The sequence below is a fragment of the Galleria mellonella genome, unplaced genomic scaffold (genome assembly GCF_026898425.1).
Source record: "Galleria mellonella isolate WM207_F2 unplaced genomic scaffold, CSIRO_AGI_GalMel_v1 utg64, whole genome shotgun sequence".
NCBI classification, from domain to species: Eukaryota; Metazoa; Arthropoda; class Insecta; order Lepidoptera; family Pyralidae; genus Galleria; species Galleria mellonella.
This window is the reverse complement of record NW_026442133.1, coordinates 1,147,773-1,166,426: the sequence shown is the minus strand read 5'-3', so window position 1 is coordinate 1,166,426 and position 18,654 is coordinate 1,147,773. Positions and strand designations below refer to the sequence as shown.

The 18,654-nt window shown below is 31.4% G+C and overlaps 1 protein-coding gene across 1 annotated transcript; it reads right to left on the bottom strand.

Moving 5' to 3' along the window:
* Positions 1-2,392: 2,392 nt before the first annotated feature.
* Positions 2,393-15,363, bottom strand: LOC116412651 (O-acyltransferase like protein-like). Its single transcript, XM_052900209.1, has 13 exons — positions 15,027-15,363; positions 11,010-11,343; positions 10,384-10,563; positions 9,646-9,725; positions 8,980-9,182; positions 8,120-8,234; positions 7,054-7,268; positions 6,752-6,945; positions 5,739-5,877; positions 5,159-5,345; positions 4,562-4,704; positions 3,061-3,166; positions 2,393-2,582 (listed from the first exon to the last, which is right to left on the bottom strand). Exons 1-13 carry the CDS (start codon positions 15,211-15,213, stop codon positions 2,500-2,502), a joined length of 2,166 nt encoding a protein of 721 aa, XP_052756169.1. The 5' UTR covers positions 15,214-15,363; the 3' UTR covers positions 2,393-2,499.
* Positions 15,364-18,654: the final 3,291 nt, after the last annotated feature.

The window sequence follows — 18,654 nt, the reverse complement described above, 5'->3', positions numbered from 1 at the left end:
GGGAACGATCTACCATGCTTTATCATCGTAGCTCGATATCAGCGTGAAAGTGGAATATGAGAATTTAGTTTATCTAAGCACTCTTCATAAAAAAAGAATCCAATATCTTCCATGAGATGTACAGGTCATCTATACATGTACATAGTACTGAGTAGAATGGTTGTAAAGATTCAAGCAGTAGGTACTCCATATATGATCTGTGGTTTATATAGCTTAAAACACTACTCTTATTGGCAGGTTCTTACTATGATTGTTTATTTATTTGTTTGAGACAAATTTTTGGATCTTGTTACAAAACTTATGAAATGTAGTTAAGACTTAAGTAAATAACTTTCTATCGCGCAAAGTTACTCCGATCATAGCCTTCTCTACAGCTCGGTGAGTAACTTAAAGCTTTTGCATATGATTAACTGTTTAGGACCATGTTTCGGTTCCGTAGGTTATCATTGGCAACAGGCTCTGGTTAAAGTTCTTCATTAAGGTTAAGGTTCAAAGGTCAAAGACTTTTTTAAACTTCAACTGAGTGGTCATTCGACGAATACAACTCGACTGGGCACCGTTCGGAAACCTAAGCCACATCTTTTCATCCAAAATACCTCAGAGTTTAAAGACGAAGGTCTTTTACCAGTGCGTGTTGCCAGTAAAGACTTATGGAACCGAAATGTTGTCCTACATGATTGCCCGTATGCAATAGCTTCAAATTACTCAGCAGGCAATGGAGAGAGTTATGCTCGTAGTTGTTTTGTGTGATAGAATCTGAAATGAAGATATCCGCAAAAGAACCAACATAATCGACATAACCCGAAGGGTAAGCAAGGTGAAGCGGTAATGGGCTGGTCATATAGCTCGAAGAACCGTTAACCAATGGTGAAGAAAGGTTCTTGATTGGCGACCCCATACGGACAAACGCAGTATAGAACGACCCCCCACTAGATGGAGTAATAACCTAAAATGCATTGCAAGGAGTCAGTGGATACAGGTGGTTTAGGACCTTTCCATATGGCAGTCTATGGGGGAGGCTTACGTCTAGCAGTGGACAAATAATGGCTCAAACGATGATAAAGTTTTTTTTTTGTAAAAAACGTCAATTTTAATCAGCCTGTACTTTTGTTGTATTCACCATTGTCAATTTGATGATATAACAGTCGCTTGCGTAATTTTATCTTTTAACGATAAAATGACGACAGAAAGATTGAATGCTTAACTTCAAAATTTTATAAATGTCACTTTGAAACTTCAGTTTTATTATCTACGAATATATACGTGCAGGTAGATTAATTAAAGTCTGCATCACGTACGTGTATTATCACACTTGATTGATAGTCTATTAACCAAAAGATGGCAACTTATCTGTCGCTTATTAATTATAATGATAATTAGAACTGCTGAAGTAATTTTCGGGACCGATATAATCAGAAAATAACTACATTACTCAGATTATCATTACTTTGCAAATTTGCAACCAAATTACGTAATTAGTGTAGGTAAAAGGTTATTTGGGTGACTTATAAAATTAGAATTTTTAATTATTTTTACAATCGATATAGTATACCTTCATATCTGTCTTATATTAAATTTGTGACGATTTTTTAACAGGTGAAAATAAAATGGTTTACATTGACGGTCCACCAGTGTGAGATGATAGGTGAGAATGAAGCAAGCTAATTGGTCCATTTGGACGAATACAAAATTGACCACAATTGCTTCTTTGAAAAAACACATCGAGGGCGATGATAGGATATATTGCAAGCAATAGGCGTGTTACTAATTACTCACAAGCGCTTTCCCAAATTTGATACGATTAAATGATTCAATGTAAATTGAATGTTTACGTTGCATAAACATAAACAGCAGCGTATGAGGGGGGGTGGGGGTAATCGGCGGCGACCGTTGATTTTTTGCACGGCTGGCAGACATCAATTGCTCGAGTCACCGGCATAATTATCAAACCATTATCAACTTCTATATCTCTATTCGATACTTAGCTGCGTATGCGCAATCCGATTTAAATATTCTCAACTCAAGCTAATTTATGTTAAATTAACGACCTCGGTGGTATAGTGTTTGTTTTCTTTCTTTTTATACAACTGAGGTGGCAATCAAGCATACGGCCCACCTGATGATAAGTGGTTACCGTAGCCTATATAGCCGCGTTACTGATCCTAAAGAAACCTCTTTACCCTCCCTTTGAAGAACCCCATGCTGTAGTCTCTTTGGAAAACCTCGGTTTTCATTGCTTCACCTTTCGATATTTGCGGGTTCGATGTCCATTTAACACAAACTACAATATTTATTCATGAGTAGGTACGATTATTTATACTTACTTATGGAACGTCCAGATAATGCAGCTTACTGGGCATTTTCCATCTTAACTTATAAATAAAAAAAAATATATAAAAAAAAGTTTATTTATTTATAGAATATCTTATATTTAATAATTATAATACAGGTTCTTAGATTAAGACTAGGCGGCGGTAACGGTCTAATTATTTATTAATTTTATGCTGATTCATTTTTATTTTTCACTTCTGAGGTATCAGCAGCATTATCCAAGGGTTTTTTCGGTGCTTGCTTGATGAAACCTAAAAAATAAATTTTCAAATCAATAAAATAAAATAATTTTAATTTCGTAAAAGTAAACGTTAATTTGCGTTAGGTTATTTAACGCAACAAAAAATATGTAATTAAAACAAATTAAATTTGAACGTAAGAATCATCATACAACAAGAAAGTATAACGATTTATTAAAGATTGTGTTAAATAAAAAAAATACCGACTTCAATTATGGCATAACCAGATATTTTGATTTAAAAACTTAAACTATTATACCGATTATATAAAAGTTTTAAGTCTAATCTATAAGTATATTCTTTCAGATAATAGAAAATTCTTCCAAATCGATTTATAAATAACGTATAGTTATAAAGTAATAAACATAAAGAAAAATACAACCTCCTTCTACTAATTAAAAACTACTATCTACCTAAAAATATCCCAATATCTATCTATCTCAATATACAGATAAAAAAAAACAACTTAAAATGTCGATTATATACTAACCTCCCAAGAAATGTTTAATCAACACAGAGCAGGGCGCGTCTACAAACAATGTGATTATATACGCAGCCAAAACTGCTATCACGAAATCAGTCATTGCCTTGTGTATCTGAAAAAAAAGTTTTGTAACATATATAATATTTCATCATGCCGCTAGATGGCGCTGTACAAAATTACAACACTTGTGTAATTAAGGATGTATCTTATGTTAAGCATATTGTTTTTTTGATAGGTGAAAATGGAATGGCTACCCCGCCTGCGGTAACGGGATACGCTGGCGGAGCACCAGTGAAGGGTGATCGATGAGGATGAAAACAGGTCAGTTAGCCCATCATGATGAATTCATCAGGAATTAACTATGATAGTTTCCAGGGGGAACCACAAGGAGGTCGACCTGGTTGGGGATATTGCTAGCAATGGGATTTTTAGTCTCCATTACTAACAATCCCTTTCCCCCTAAGCATATTGTTTGTTTCGTTAATTGGAGACTACTACAGTGATATGAAATTACTTCCACTCCTTGGACTATCTTCACACTATCTCCTATAAAAGAGGTTTGGTGTCGCTTCTGCTGTGTGAGACGATTCACAACTCTTATAGGGGCGATCCTTACACCAGTTATTACCTAACTATTGTGCCTGTTAATTCAGGAAATATAAAAAGCTGCTGCTTATCAAGACCGCGTATCAATTGACTCCTAGCAGTACCTTACTGTTATACCATCTCCAACAGTTAGTTGTAAATTAATAATATTAATTTGATTAAAAACAAATGAACAGAAATTCATATCAATATTTTATCATATGAAAATGATTAAGAAAAATATCAAATATATAAATCAATAAAGAGTATCTCTATCTATGTAATATTTTTGTTCTACAAAATATCGATTTTGAAACATTTTGATTAAAAAAGGATCAAAGTCAACGGCATTATTTTCTGTGAGTCTTAAAAAGGAGCAGATTGTCTATTTGTCTGTATATTTATATATATAGATAGATAGATACTCTTTATTGTTTCCTCCAAAAGATTACAGTAGTAAACTTATTATAAATGCAATAGATACATAGATATATCCCATTATATCTTTACCAGTTTCTCAATGGTTTTTGGTGATATTTTTGTATACAATATTCGAAATAAGTGTCGAAAATAACAAATATGGTAAGTTCATTAAGTTCCCATCATCCAGTTATATCTGAACAAAGCAAGATGAATAAAACCATTTAAATAAAGAGTCCTTACTAATATTATAAAGGTGATTTTTTATATTTCTCATTTGAAGTCATTTAAAAAAATTGTTTGTTACCTCTTAGAACCTCAATAACTAATCGTCGTGAAATGTAGTATGAACATACAATGTGTGATAGAAAAAATATAGGACATTTTTACGTTGGTCGAACAGTATATTCTGGTCACGAGGATGAAGTTACAGATAGTATAAAATAAATACTTGTATCTACTGTAAAAAAAATATACATGTATCTCATAATAAAATACTCACTGCGAATTCATCGCTGAAGTAAAGCGGAGTTACTAAGGATCCATTGACAACAAACATAAGTGGATAATGGAATACATACATGGTGTATGATAATCTTGCCAATATCTTCCACATAGGATGTGACAGGATCCAGTTAATTGGACCTGAAATAAGGTAACATTGTATTGTTTTACTATACTTAGAATATTGTATATAACCTGACCTAGCTGATGGGAATTGACATAAGTCGCCTATAAACATAAAGAATACAATGAACATGACAGAACAAAATATGACAGCCATGGTGGCCCTTATGAGTTGCCATTCCTGAGCTTAACTGAGTCCTTCCTTTTTCCTCAACTTTAAGAGTAAAATATAAACATGACATATATAATATATGTGTGTGTGTGTGTGCGTGAGTATGTGCGTGCGTACGTGCGTGCTTGTGTGCGTGTGCGTGTAGTGCGTGTGTATATATATATATATATATATATATATATATATATATATATATATATATATATATATATATATATATATATATATATATATATATATATATAGTAGAATATTAGTTTAGTAAATTTAATAGGCATTTAAAAAACTTCGTCACCGTACCTCCATATCCATGCGTACAGGCGAAGATCATCCAGCAAATAGACAAAGCCCAAAGTGGCCTCATATAGGAATTGATTAAGGCATCTACTATCCAGTTGTCCCAGTCTGGTCGTAAAACTATATAATGACTACAAATTATTCCAGATGACACAACTATAGTCAAAAACCATAAGAAGGTAATTTGTATCTGAAAACAGGGAACAATAAATATTTTTTAATTTGTTCGGTGAAAAGTAAAACGATAAACTTTCCAAATTCAAATTCTTTAAGTTATAAACCGATTTAGATATTTTTTTTATCTGAACCTATAGAAATTTTATCTAAATCGGTACATTAGTTTAATTTTTAAATCAAAATAACTGGTTTTGCCACAATTGAAGTGAGTTTTTATTTGTAGAAGACAATCTTAATTATCTAATCCAAACGTGAATTTAGGTAATTCAGAGGTTTAGACTGATATTCGATATTGAGATCTCGGGACTGCAGTCGACCGTTATCTAGACCACAGATAATATAATACTATACTAGTATCTAGACTAAACTGGCTTAAAATAAAAAAAAAAAAATAAAAAAAACTTACTTTTGACATAATTATTTCTTTTCCACGGCAAAGATATAGAATATATCCAAATATCATGCCCACGAAGAAGGGCGATGCCCTTGGCAATGTGTTTACGTAGTACAAAGTAAAATAATCCGGTCGATCCTCTCTTGTTGAGCTGAAATAGAAAATATTTTTACTATTATTTTTACTATTTGCTTAGAAGTTGTTTCATTAGTTATTCAAACAAACTAACGTCAACCTTTTTTTATCCTTGACGAAATAACAAACAATTGTTTTCCTTTTTATTGCTGGCTATCTGGACCGGCATCGTAGAGATAGATAGAATTTTCGAAAATAATATATAGCCTATTTTACTCGCTGAAAATGTAGTATGAAACTTAAAAGGGCAAACAAACTGACGACCCACCTGATGGAAAGTGGTAACCGTCGCCTATAGATATGAGCAGTACCATTACCACGGATATAACAGTATACTATTTTGCCTATGGTACTCCCCATGCTTTACCATTCCTGAAGATTTAAGTGTTATTTATTCCCTGTACCCTGTAAACGCACTACCCTTTAAACCAAAACACAGCTAAGCAAACACAACTACTTCATGGTAGAAAAACGAATGGGACAGAGATGCTCAAGCAAAGGATTTTTGTACAAAGTCTCCCTCTAGTAGAATGGTCCACTCCTTCCTTTCCCATGGGCGTCGTAACAGGCAACTAGGGAAACTTAATGGTCAAAAAATAGGCAACAGCGTCCCTCTTAAAACATCACCAAAAGCCTATGGTTGCCAACCCGCCTGCTAAGCGTGGCAACTATTCGCAAAACCCCTCTTATGGGGGGGAGGCTTATGTTCAACAAAAAACAGTTAACAGTTGCTATGATACTGTTGTGATTATACAGTATTTTTTATTTACAAAAAGTAAAATAGACAATATTAGAGATTGCTTATAAACATGAACATCTGTAGGAGGAATATAGAATATACTGTGACGCCAACGGTATGTCGCGTTACAATACCTAAGGATGTTACTTACCCAACAACAAAATTAGCAGCTGTAAATCTCATTATAAAGTTAAAAATGCTAGATCCTGTAATACTAGCTAGTAGTGCAGTAGTTAATGTGATCCAAGCTGTTCTCTTGGTTGTACCAATGACTCCGACGAGAATAATAGGAGATATCAAGAAGAGTTGGAAATCTACTGCCAGATACCATGTATTTGGAATACACTGGAATAATAACAAATTATATTTGAATGTTATACTGAAATTACTATTTCAGTATAACAAATGCCTAATTAAAATTAAAGTATTTCAAAAACATTTTAAAATACTAACAGTGAAGCGAGGGTTGTAATAGTTCTGTATGTACAATAATGTTGACCACCAATACTTTCTGCATTGGTATGTTTGTTGCGCAACTGATTCCCACACGGGCCCGTCTGTCACCCGATAGAACAGCGACGCTTGAAGGAGAATACTGGCGGCCAATACAGGGAATAGTCGAAGATATCGACTCAAGTAGAACAGGTGCAGGTTCTTCAGGAGTGTTGCTGGAAGATGAAAATAAATTATTATTAAAACCTACATTCTCAAACAACTATCGCCATATTTTTTTATTAAAACTCGCCATCTATGACGAAATTTAATATTAGTTATAATTGTATTGAGGTTGACTAAGTAACAGTAACCGAAGAATAAGGTGCAATCTCAATTAAATTAATGTTCAATTTATCTCATATGGCACGTTTCGAACAAAATATATTTCAGTTTATAATACATACAATATATGTATATATTGTAAACTGTTATTGTAAATTGTATACAATACAAATGTTTATTATTTATTAGGTATTAGTAAGCTAAACTGTAGCTCATACAGTATTATATTATCTGTAACTGTACTTATCATGATTGTATTCCTATCGCAATTTATTGTGTTTTTCCATAAAAGTGAGACATTTCATTTTACTACAGTAAAATGTAATATTATTCTTAATAAAATTTGTTTGATATGAAATTGATTGAAAGAATTGATGAGTGCCAAAGTTGTGAATAATTGTGTAGATTTACATTAACACTGTATTAATGTTTATATTGTCAAATTTGTGTGGAAATCTTAGATTTTGAAACCTAAGATAAATAGAGATAAATTAGAAGAAAAGAAAAACTATTTTATCAAATACTTTCAAAGTACTTCGACTTATGAAGACTCAAAACCAAAAAAGTACACCGAAATTAGACTAAAATCACACTTGCTGAAATTCAGTAATTATGTATTTACTTATTAAACTTTGATACACCTAGATACTGTAAATAGTGAAAGTGAAAATATGTAATATAAATTATATCACAAATTCCTTCACAATACTTTTAATCTACGTAAATCATTCAAAATACTTACACCTTGTTGTTTTGCCTGCTATAGTATAAATTAACAGAAGTCCACTAAGCATGAAGAAAGTGTCAACAGTAATGGGGGCAGCCGTTATCCACAAAGACCAAAAGGATCGTAGAAACTGTAAAAGAAAAAAAGTTTTAAAATCTTCACTAATATCATCATCATCATCATATGTATTAGCATTTAACCGTCCATTGCTGAATATAAGCCTCTCCCGTGGGTAGTTTTGCCAGTAGTTGCCACGCTTGGCAGCCAAATTGGCAACCGTAGTCAGACTTTAGAGATGTTTTAAGAGGGACGCTGCTGCTCATCCCTCGCCCTCCCTTGGTCGCTTTCGGACACTCACGGGAAAGGAAGGGGTGGCCTATTATATATCGGGACTACACGGCCAATATGTATAGAAATAAAAAAGTGTCGTTAAATATGTTGCTAGCAAAATTCGAGAACGGCTGGACCAATTCGACTTATTTTTTTTTTTTCAAATATTCATTGAAATAGATGTCTTTTTCATAGTTGTATTCCTGATTGTTTGTTTTGACTGATTTTTCGAACATCTTGGCCTCTTAACAGCACATCCAATCGTTGTGCTATATATTTTGTTACCACTGAGGTGGCAAACAAACATACGGCCCACCTGATGGTAAACGGTTACCGTAGCATATTAATGCCTGCAAAACATACACACACACACACACACACACACACACACACACACACACACACACACACACACACACACACACACGCACGCACGCACGCACACGCACATGCACACGCACACGCACAACCACACGCACACACATATTGGTACTCGTATATGAAAATAATGTTGTAAAAAATTATCATTTTTTTATTTTACTCACGTATAAAAGATCTAAAGGATTGTGCATCGTAGGCGCTGTTACAAACATTTGATATGTATGTCCAATTATAACCCAAAGCATTGCAATTGCCCTGATACCATCCAAGCATTCCAGAGCTCCTGGTACTGGTGTGTAGGTCACCAGTCGTAGTGTGTTGGTGTAGACGGAAAAGGACAAGTACAGCTTATTGGCCAATTTTGGATCTTAAACAAAAAACCGTGTTACCATCAGTCCAAAATATTAGATCAAAGAATATTGCAAAAAACATATAAACGCCGCCAGATATAGCAATCCCCAAATGCTTTGTTTTACTATTTTTTTGTTTTGTTACACGATATAAGATTTTTAAGAAAAAAATTTATAAGGGCTTAATAAAAGCAATAGTAGGCAAAACAATAGCTTTCAGAGATTTATCCGTCTGTCTATATATTTGTTCCAGCATAACGCAAAAACTACTATACCAATATGATTGCGATTTCACAGTTGTATTCCTAAAGATTTACCTTAAAAGCTAGTGTATGTTTTATCCCGGTATGCCATTTAGACATATTTTACTCGTATTTGACTGGTTTTTCTAATTTTAAACATGTTAAAGTTGCTGGCAAAAATATAGTCGTATTATAAAAAGATTGTTACTGAAGATAAAATAATTAATTAATTTCTCACCTTTTTTTAAGAATATACGGTGTCGTATATCATAAGTAGTGCTTATGAGCATTAGAATACCAAGTAAAGTAAATGTAACTCTGAAACAAATAATTCACAGTATAAGTATTTCAAAAGTTATTACCATTTATTAGTATAGGTATACATATACTATGTTGTCTGTAATGCAATTCATGGCTTTAGCCGAAAATTACCACATGCCATCAAGTATAACAGTCTAGTCTTTTGTTATACCTGAAAAAAACTGACCAAAAATCATCTGATTTAAATTATTTAGAATAAAATAGAAAATATTTGTTACCAGAAAAATATATAATTACATCAGAAAATATAGAAATGTTATATATAAGTTGTGTCCCATATTAGACATAAGGAACTGGCTCAGCTAATACTGTGAGTGTCCCAATGCAATGTGCATAGCACTAGTTTTCAACCAGTCCCTCTCTTAATAAAATACAACAAAAATACAAACAAATACAACTGCAAATGTATGTTCTAACTTCTTTTTCACTCGAATTTCTGCCGTGAAGTAAATGTAATAGCATGGCTATATTTTGGTTTGATGGGTGAGATTTAACAATTAAATTACAAGATACAGAGGCATAAAACAAAAGTACCAAAAGATTGGCGAATCATGTGCGACGATTACCACTTTTCAAAAGTTCCGTAAGCATGTTTGCTATTCTACATTGCATTAAGAAATACTGTACATTTAAAGATTTATAGTAGTTTACTTACAAAGCCACATAATCTGCAGCAGCCCATGGTTTATCATTTGGAAGCCTGCAATAATCTTCTTGAATTTGCAAACCACTTATATTTGATACAGTTTCTAATACATTTTGTAAAGAACAGGGTTTTGGAAGACACACTGCCAGTCGTATACTGATCTCATAACCTAATATAGAATCATCGTCTCTGAAATTTAATACCAAAATAACATAAATATGATAAAGTAACAAAACTGTCACTGTCGCAAATTCCTTTTACACGTTCCACCCTAAAGTTGCATTGAAATTTGGTTTTAGTTGCAGGATGCCTATCATCGCATCATTTTATTAAACTATATTCGTAAATTAATATATATTCAGTATTTATTCAAAGCATCTCATATCTCATTGTACTGTAATAGTATAAATAAAGAATATTCTCTCTCTCGTTCTTATTAGAATATATTTTGTCATTACCGTAGTTGCTACTTAGAATTCAATTATGGCTGGTCATACACCTTATTTATCGATTTATTTTTATTTTCTGTCATACCAGTTACCTCTCAAACTTCTATTAATGTAGAATTAATTTAAACTTTTCTCAAATAAATAGATTTGTTTATAATTTTAGTAATTGTGGAATGTTACACTTACCTCGATATGTTATTGTCTTCTGGTGTTGTCCCAATTAATCCTTGAAGTTGTTTCTTTATACTCATTTGCTTTATCAGATCATTGTAGGTACTATCATCAATATTAAACATCATCGGATTGAACTCTGGCCATAGTACTTCTCGAAGTTCCGACTGTATCGGCAAACTAGTCAAATTGAAAAATCTATTCACCGGTATCTTCGCCGTACAATATTTACCTTCTATACTCATATCTCGTACATTTTCATTTATACCCAAACATTCGTAGTAACTACCCAAATCGTTTAAGTTTCCTTTTTGTAAACTTCGTGGCATTCTGAAACCCGCATCTAAAACTGAAAACGTACAAACCCCATTTCAGTATTTACGTTTTAATAAAAGACAAATTGTTTGTATACATACGTGAAATTAATGCACTCACTGTTTTGTTAATGACTCTCAATTGTCAGATGTGACTAAAACTCACTGAGTTCATTAATTTTCCATATGTATACAGACATCGAATAGAAATAAGCATAAGTTTTAAAAATAAAAGACAAATTGTAATATATTTTTAAGATTCTACTTATAACGTCAACAAAAATAACCGGCAAGTACCTACATTACATACGTAAAGAATTTACTCAGTGTTGATTTATGAAAGTTTATATTTTTAATTAGACCAAATAAAAAATAAATAGGAGTAGAGTAGAAATAAAAGAAATATATATTTCAGAATCCTGCAATGAAAAGGAACACTTGTGTACAACACTATACTATGTGCGCTGTACCATGGTACGGATGAAAGTTGACAACGTTGACATTGCCTGTATGGCTGGGTTAAATTTAAGTTATTACAGTTACTAATGATTTAATATATTACGAATATGGTACAACTGAAATACTAAGTTATAATTTGTAAATCGCAGCGACTTTCAAGAGTGAAACGAAACATTACTGGAACTGTCACCCGCACTATGCCACCACGCACACTGTATACACTGGTGTCGAGGATAATTTAGAGGTATCGTTAATTGGATTGAACTCAGTAAATCCGCACAATGAATTTTATTATTGACAATTTTATGAATGAACATTAAATCTGCAATCATATGACGCGTTCCAAGAAAGGTAATGTAAAAGAAAGATATCCTCTGACTATAAGGTCGCCTATGCGATATGTTAAGGGTTATGTAACCTAAATGTCTAGTGAATGCTCGTTTGGATATTTTCTATTCGTTGAGATGAAGACCTGTAGACTGGATTCCAAGCAACAGAGGTAAACTCCAATCGACTACGTACTAAACTGTTATAAAGAATTAATCTAGTTTGCCTCAATTTAAAGCCTTTTAAAGAACGTTATAAACTTGTATTCTAATTCCGTATACTAAATCTATATCTGTTCTCATACCAGGAACCTGATACTGCGCCCTTGTCTGAAACCATGTTGCACATCTGTCAATATAGCGTTATTTTCTAAAAAAATGTAATTTTTGTTACAATAACCTCTTTCGTTATTTTATTAAATACAGAAAGAATAGCGATAGGTCTATAGTTTTTATATTCATAATGAGTGTGTATGTTTATATAACGGACTTATTGATGCTGTTTTTAATTGTTCAGGATATATATATATATATATATATATATATATATATATATATATATATATATATATATATATATATATATATATATATAGCTTTTTGAGTTACACTCATGTTGATAAAATTAGCTATGTCTGGGCTTATTTGTTTCTTGATATATTTAATATCAGTCACTCTAATCTTATCCGCATCCGGAGATTTGTTAAGGCCTATTTTATTTATTACTTATTCTACTTCGTATGTTGGGTACTTGGGTACATCGTACCTTCTCATACCTCATATACATATTGCACTTTTCTACGTACATCATTTCTGTCTAAAAATTTATCATTACAATTATGTTTTATATTCTGTATTATTATGTTGTATTTTATTTGTAAATGTTTTTGATAAATTTAAACTTATGTAATTAACTGTCTCTTTTTTTCCTAGGTTTTTTTAATAACATTGTCCACCTATTTCTTCCTTTTTTCTCTACATCAAATTATTTATATTTTCTCAATTATTTCTTACAACATATTTGATTTATTTTTAATTAATTTTATCTGTATACAATAAATACTTAATTTATACATTTATTTACCTTATTTCTACTTACTTTTTGCTTTTCGAAATAAATCTAAGTGAATGTAGTTTTGTTTATGTCACATTTTTACGCAATTTAAAATGGTAATCAAGATGACGGCCCACCTGATGGAAACTAGTAACCGTCTCTTATAGAAATAAACAGTACCATGGTCATGACAGGGTACAATTAGCAGAATTAACAAAATTGTACAAACTCTATATAAAAATTAAGGACAAGTGAGGGCTCCTTTCCCCGCGCAATCGGCAACGTTTATCTTAGCTAACATTGTCAAGTTACCTATCTGACATAATTCAGTTAATTTTATTTAAGGATATGTATGTATATCATTAATTAATTTTAAACTTTCATATTGTTGACATATATTTTAAATACACTATCCTGACCTGTCATAACCACGACATAGCTTAATCCAAGATGAAACGTCAGCAATATAAAGGCATATATGTAGGTACTTTTTGTCCGCAAAATTTTCCATCGCGTCCCGATAGTGTATTTAAAATAAATGCCACTAATTTAAAGACTGAAACTTGAATCATCCGTATTTATGTAGAATCCAGTTTAATAATTATTTGATAAGTCTATATAACTATAATTAATAGTGAATAAAATGTATTTAATTTAAATGACCATTTGTAATATTGTTGAAATATTGTAAAGATTTTATAGACCAGGTAAGTGCTAGTCAATCTTGTGTCGATTTAAATAAAAATTATTGATCAGTAAAAAAAGAAATAAGTTGTCAAACAATTTATAAATATCTTATTAATAATATATAGATATATATATATATATATATATATATATATATATATATATATATATATATATATATATATATATATATATATATATATATATATATAACTATAATTAATAGGAATAACATTTATAATTGTATACATACATATTTTAAAGTCATAGACAACTGTCTCTCATTAAAAAAAAAAACACTAAATAGGCAGATTCATTATATGCATATCGCATTGAAAATTGTACATTGGGTACTCTACTATTAGTCTCTCAGATTCATTATATGCATATTGTCTCATTGGATTTGAATAGTCAATCAATCTTTAAAGATTTATAACCAATCATTTAATAGATTTTCCATTTTCAACAACCTTTAAAGAAGACTTTTAAATTATATAGTATTATATAGTATATGTTTCAATAAATAATGAGTCTCAAATCAACCAGCCATTAAAAGCTTAAGTAATGTTACAAAATAAAATTAAACAAACTTCTTTAATAATTTTCATATAATTAAGTCTAATATCCGGAAACGACTCACCCCAATCCGGTTAATGATTTAATCTATGTCAAGATGCAAATTTACTTACTTATTTACTTTGCTCTCAAACGAGGAATCGATATAATCGTAGGTTTATTAATATCGAGTCTCAAATATGTCATAAAATAATATGAAAAACTTTGAGTATAAATAAAATTTTCATTTGAACTTAGCACTATGTAACTTTGTACTATTCCCGTAAGTAACTGAAGAAATAATGAACCATATAGGATTTTTTGAGAGAATATGCGACTGTGTTCCAAAGAGAAGAGTAGGAGAAGGATATTAGATTGTATTTAATATACGGTATTCCGAAAAAAAAAATCATAATGTAAGACAAAACTTATGTAAAACTTTTTTATCACTAGAGATTTATACCTTTAAATACTTGACATAAAGGTTAATAAGTCTATCTTAAAAAAAAAAAGTTCTCTTTAGAAATATAACACGTATTAAGTTTTTATATATTATCCTTATTTTGTAAGAAGAGAGCTGTATCTAGCAAAGAAACGATATGCAGTTATTATAAAGTAATTTTAAGTTTAAACTTACATCGAGCCCATAACAAAGGATCTTCTGTCACAATATATCTCATTTGTTTCAAACACTCTCCGCGGTCCAACACTTCTTCGTACAACTTACGATCAAAAACATCATTTCTATCGTATACCATACGAACTTGAGCATTTACTGTTATAATAAAAACTAAGCTAAATAAAAAAAATAATTTCAATTCCATATTGGACACTCAAAAAAAAAAAAAAATTAACTGCTCAGTGTACTATCGTTTACTTATTTAATAATATTCGAGTGCTTCACAATCTTTTATAAATCTGATACGATTATAAAATGTTATAATCTAATCATTAATTGATCTACAATAATGTTGCTGTCTAATAATTTTGATTCATTGATTATAGTTATGTAAATGGACATAAATCTGTCTAATATAAAGATTTAACAGAACTGATGGGAAATAGATATTAAATAGCGGATAAAAAAGATGGAGTTGCATCTATATCCAATTTCTATACAAATGCCCAAGTAAGTTCAACAAATAATTTTAATTAAAATGGTTTTAAAATTTTGTCTTAATATTTCTTTTTCACATGTAATGGCACGGGATAAAATGAAAGCAAACAGCGACAATATAGTCCATGAATGTGATCAACAGCAAAAAGAGTGCTTTTTCACGTTACGTTTAGAGAGTCCGAGATTATAGGATGAAAGGAACACGTAACGGAAAAGGGTATTCCTAAATGTTTTTTTTTTTATGCAATTTATAATGGTAAACAAGCTGACGGCCCACCTGATGGAAGATGGTAGCCGTCGCATATAGACATCAGTAGTACCATGGACATTACAGAGTATACTATTTCGCCCATGATATCCCCATGCGTTGCCATTCCTGAGGACTCAATTGTTATTCCTCTGTACCCTGCGTAAATTCACTGCCATATCGCACCACTCAAACCGAAACACAGCCATGGAAACACAACTGCTTCACTTTTGTACAAAGTCTCTCTCTGGTAAATGTTAAGGTGTGGTTAATGTAGGAGTAAATAACTAACATCATTCATAATTTATTTGTACACGTACGCGAACGATCTGACGTGGTTTATCCTCGTGGTGCGATATCATTGAGAAAATGGATTAAGAGAATATAGTTCATCTAAGTAATCCCCATGAAAACGGTGGTAGAAAATACTGAGGGAGGCTATATCTTTACGTAATTAAAGAACTCATGCAAATGATACAAGGTGCTGAGTGGATCCTGTGCTTTATTCGTATACAGCATAATGCGTTACTTTAATAAAAGTTCATTTTAGGTATGTGTAACTGACTGGTTTATACTAAGACTATTTAATATTCTGGTATTCCTACGAGCCAATCTTTAGATCCGTTGAAAGATCCACGAAATGTGGTTAAAGCTTTAATGCAAACATATAAAAATGAATCGAGAAGCTGTGTTATTATTATTGAAAGAAGGGCTTTTTTTAGGCAGAAAAACCTGCGACACTGAAGCTTAAACTCTGTTTCTATACTTAAAATATGAAAAGTTCCAGGACCAGGACCAATTCGGCTATTTTTTTATTTTTTTATTTTATTGAAGTTCGAATGTTGAATCTTATTCTTTTTTGCATATAAACTCTTCGTAAGATGCAGACGAACGATCAAAGTCAAGTAGTTTTTGACAGAACGTTATCTGTCGGGACCGTTAGTCCCTATGTTATATTTTAAATTAGGAAAGCGAAGATTTATAGAGATATGAAAATACCGTTTTTATAACAAGGTAAAGGGAGTGTGTCTGAATAATATATTTGTTTATTTAAATTTTATTGACCAATAAAATATGGTACGAGAGGCTGACATAATTCTGTAGGCATTTTTACTAGTCAACCTTTTAAATGTGCTTTTATATATTACATTTAAAAATATACATATATTGTAAGTTAATATTATTAAGTTCTGGTAGTGGGAATTTCCTTAGTGGAAATAAACATCAATGAAAGAAGGTAAGATATACATGTTTGCCCTCAGGTTACACCCGTGTTTCATCAGCTACATACAATTTATATTCGGCGCAATATATCTATATTATATATATTATTTATGATGTTTTCTGCATTATTAATTTATATACTGTATTAATATATGTAATTATATATATAATATTGTGTTATTTTTGTGTGATCTCCTGATAGAATGAGCCATCCCTTCCTTTCCCGTGGGTATCGTAAGAAGCAACTAAGAAAATTTAATGGTCGATGGGTAGGCAGCAGCTCTTTTAAAATATCTTCAAAAGTTCTGCGGTTTGCTTACAAAGTGTTATTAAATTTTGATATTACTGTATCTTTTTCAATAGTAGATAGATAAAGATATATATGGTAATATTATAGCAAGCTGCCGAAGACGATCTCTACGTAATCGTGTCATATCTGTCCACATAATTTTGGAACGCAATAAAAATATATACCATAGCTGCGTATGTAATCACGTGAAGATTACTATAGAAAATGTACCGTAATGCTTTACTATGATTTTTATTAATATATAGTATATTATATATTTTATATTTATACGAGTATGCTTTATTATTATTTTTTTTGTAATTTATGTAAATATTTTAGTTTCTGCTTAGCACTACTACTGTTCACTCACTACTTCCTATGTCACTGTGTTAGATTGACTGGAAGAATTCTCTTTTAGAGATAAGTTCGCCTTTGCTAACAGTGTTATTAACTTCTTGATATTACTGTATCTTTTAGTGCAATAAAGAATATATGTATATTATAGCTCTGTCTGTGATAGACCTGTTAGTCACCGAGTGCAGCGCATCTTGCACTAGTGTAATACATAAACAAATATACAATGTTTAATTTTTTAAAATATTAAAATATATAATAATATATTTATAAATGTACATACATCTATAAATCTCATATAATACCTACCTACTTATATAATAAATATTAAAATAAATGAATATACTACTTACATTAGAAATTTAGTTTAATAATTTTAAGATTTGACAGTTCAATTAGAAAGATACAAAAAAAAATTACTCAAGCGAAAGAAAATGTGATTTCAACCTTTTCTTGAAAGAAGTAATAGACGGACTTTCTTGTATGTGGGAAGGGAGTTTGTTCCATAACTGGACAGCTCGATACGAGAAAGAGTTGCCCATAAAATGTGTCCTACACACAGGAAGTTCGAGCATCCTGGATTGAGCTTGACTCCCTTTGCGTTTAGGACAGACTGGTGGTGGTAATAATTTAAATCGGGAGCGGAGGTACGATGAAGAATTGGGGTTATTGAGTATGTTACTTCTAGATCTCGTTTCTTCGGCTTCGTTGATTTCTGATCGTCTGACAAATAATTTCACCACATTAATAGTACCTATCTTTTCTAGAAATTACTGGTTGAAGTATTCCAAAATTTTACCGAAGATGGTCGAGAGTCTGATTTTAACCTGAAGCTAATGTAAAATCGACGAAATAATTATTTTATAAATTACCTAATTGTGCATATTAAGCTTCTTTCTTTAATGCTTAAATTTTGTTATCTACTAACGCTCCACTCCAGCTTCACATGGGTAAATTAATACCTAATTAATAGCATTCACAGGCAATTTTTTAATACTTCAGGTTACGTTATTTTAATTTTCATAGTGATCTCT